The following is a 1718-nucleotide window of genomic DNA, read 5'->3' on the forward strand; positions in this document are numbered from 1 at the left end:
TGCCTAAGAATGTTATGTACAGCTAGACTAGAGAAAAGCAATTCTCTCTTAAGGTCCAAACAAGCTACGGCTAAGAAAACACATGAATGCCCTATTATTTCCCAAACAAAATGAGGATAAATGAGCTAGAGAGAGAAGGAGAAAAGAGGCCAAGAGAGAGTGATTTGGAGCAGATGGGACTTCTACCTCCTGCTTATATTTTATTTGTTTAGGAAGTGGTCTGTTTTGCTGTTTTTATTGTAAAGCATTCAAAAGGAAGTGGGTCTCTTTTCCTTTTTCTGTTTTTGGCTTTTTACTATTACTGATATTTAAAATGAAGTTGGAAGAGAGAGAAAGGGTAGTGAGAGCCTGGATCAAATGCTAAACTTCCAGATTTATCGTTAAAGCTAGATTGCCTGCCATTTATATTCTCAAAGTTGTAAAAGAAATAGAAACCCTAACTCCTCCCGTATGATATCCTTGCTGTCTAGTGAGTACTGTATAGAGTACAGTATGCATCCATCATGAGCATATGAAATGACCTTAAGCTTCTGTGGAATCACCACATATCTAATTGAAAAGTTTCACATATTAATTTTTTCCTTTCATGGAATATGGAAGAAAAACTACCTGAAGATGGCTTTTGACATGAGATATCTTCAGTCCCTTCACACTCATCATCTGCAGAATCCTCTTGGGCGTCGCTCCTGCAAAAACCACAAGGACGTGGATCAGCTCATGGGTTACATATTTCTGCTTATATTTCTTCTTCTGCAGAGCCCTATTCAATCATCTTTCTCCGGCAGAATTCTTAAGCTACAAACATGCAAATCTAAGGCACCACTAAGAAGCACAATCTTTCAAAAGAACATGTATAATATACAGTTTTTTCCGTGAACTTTTTCGATCCAAACAACCACAAAAAGGAAAAAGGCTTACTGTATTTCCCACCGAGACGTTCAACAACTTCAACAAAGTGATCGTGGAGCTCAGGCGTCCACCGCAAACGCGGGAACTCCGATTTGTTGTACTGCCTTACTCCAGTTCTCTGAGAATTCTTCATTTCCGGCTGATGAAAAATGGAGAAGCTCATAAAAGATGATATGGGTAGGTCTAGCTTTGAATATAAATGGAACTACAACCATACACCGGGAAAAATAAATGAAGCACTGGTCTAAGACCTTAGACTTTTGGGGAGCAAATAAAGGGCTTGTTTAAAACATGTTTATACAGGAATACCTTACAATACAAGTAAAACAAAACCCTACTTTGAGAAATATTTGGGGAATAGCCATTTCCTTCAAGCTAAATTTAATTATTTCTTTTTGGGACTTTCCTTAACCCAAATCCCTTTAACCACCAAAACATAATGAATAGCTATATTATTAGTGGTATTATTACTGATTTTGGATGCATACCCAGGCCCTGTTTATAGACAAAATAAAGAACTAAATGCCAAATTATTTGTGGATTGAGGAAATTGAAAAATGATTGAGATCAGCAGTAGGATATTGTATTTTTTCTTTGTTATGGTGTGAGCAATAATGGGTTGTAAGATTGGCTGGTAAGAAAAGGGAAATTGGATTCTTCCTCTAGTTGTATATATGCCATCTGTATCTCTTGATTGGGATGATCTTGGTATTGATATTATTTAGCTCTGAATTGTAAAAATACTCTAAAAGAGTACATATTTCTCAAATACTTGGGGTTGGCTGTGCACAAGAATCAGTCAGAATTCA

General features: G+C 36.7%; 1 protein-coding gene across 1 annotated transcript; it reads right to left on the reverse strand.

The window, feature by feature from the left end:
• Positions 1-410: 410 nt before the first annotated feature.
• On the reverse strand, positions 411-1144 carry LOC117926113 (putative Myb family transcription factor At1g14600). The gene is made up of 3 exons (XM_034845191.1): positions 919-1144; positions 610-686; positions 411-530 (listed from the first exon to the last, which is right to left on the reverse strand). Exons 1-3 carry the CDS (start codon positions 1070-1072, stop codon positions 411-413), a joined length of 351 nt encoding a protein of 116 aa, XP_034701082.1. The 5' UTR covers positions 1073-1144.
• Between the last annotated feature and the right edge of the window lie 574 nt (positions 1145-1718).

This window comes from Vitis riparia, chromosome 12 (assembly GCF_004353265.1).
Source record: "Vitis riparia cultivar Riparia Gloire de Montpellier isolate 1030 chromosome 12, EGFV_Vit.rip_1.0, whole genome shotgun sequence".
NCBI lineage: Eukaryota > Viridiplantae > Streptophyta > Magnoliopsida > Vitales > Vitaceae > Vitis > Vitis riparia.

What these genes read in the sequence shown, in the direction of transcription:
- LOC117926113 (XM_034845191.1), bottom strand. Translation starts at nt 1,072, where the DNA reads ATGAGCTTCTCCATTTTTCATCAGCCGGAAATGAAGAATTCTCAGAGA. An exon ending in ACGTCTCGGTGGGAAATACA is followed by an intron (nt 687 to 918) that starts GTAAGCCTTTTT and finishes TGGTTTTTGCAG; the next exon opens with GAGCGACGCCCAAGAGGATT. An exon ending in ATGTCAAAAGCCATCTTCAG is followed by an intron (nt 531 to 609) that starts GTAGTTTTTCTT and finishes GTGATTCCACAG; the next exon opens with AAGCTTAAGGTCATTTCATA.